This window comes from Egretta garzetta, unplaced genomic scaffold (assembly GCF_000687185.1).
Source record: "Egretta garzetta isolate BGI_Z169 unplaced genomic scaffold, ASM68718v1 scaffold1351, whole genome shotgun sequence".
NCBI classification, from domain to species: Eukaryota; Metazoa; Chordata; class Aves; order Pelecaniformes; family Ardeidae; genus Egretta; species Egretta garzetta.
This window is the reverse complement of record NW_009258520.1, coordinates 34,958-35,312: the sequence shown is the minus strand read 5'-3', so window position 1 is coordinate 35,312 and position 355 is coordinate 34,958. Positions and strand designations below refer to the sequence as shown.

Genomic DNA, 355 nt, shown 5'->3' with positions numbered 1-355 from the left:
GGGGGGGGGGGGAGCCTCTGCTCCCTGGGGCTCACTGGGGACAGTGCATGGCGGGAGGAGCCGGACCGCAGTGACCTCCAGCCCCCCAGGGCAGGCTGAGCCCCAGGCACCCCGAGCCAATGTCAGGTCCCAGGGCGCCTGGGGGGACCCTCTGAGCAGTCTGTGTGGCCTCTCCCCAGGCAAGTCAGAGGGCAACGGCAAGATGCACATCACGCTCTGCGACTTGGTCTCCACCTGGGACTCGCTGAGCCCGACCCAGAAGAAGAGCCTAAACCAGCGGTACCAGATGGGCTGCGAGTGCAAGGTGAGTGGCCGGGCTGCCCCCGAGCACGGGCTGTGCCCACTCCCCACGCCC

The 355-nt window shown here is 69.3% G+C and overlaps 1 protein-coding gene across 1 annotated transcript in view; it reads left to right on the top strand.

Moving 5' to 3' along the window:
- The window catches only part of LOC104132681 (metalloproteinase inhibitor 2), a gene marked incomplete at its 5' end in the record, with an annotated part of 2,807 nt that overhangs the window by 422 nt on the left and 2,030 nt on the right, over positions 1-355 (top strand). Inside the window, one exon of the mRNA XM_035901687.1 lies at positions 175-304. Within this exon, the coding sequence (XP_035757580.1) occupies positions 175-304 (130 nt within the window). The remainder of the gene's footprint in view (positions 1-174; positions 305-355) is intronic.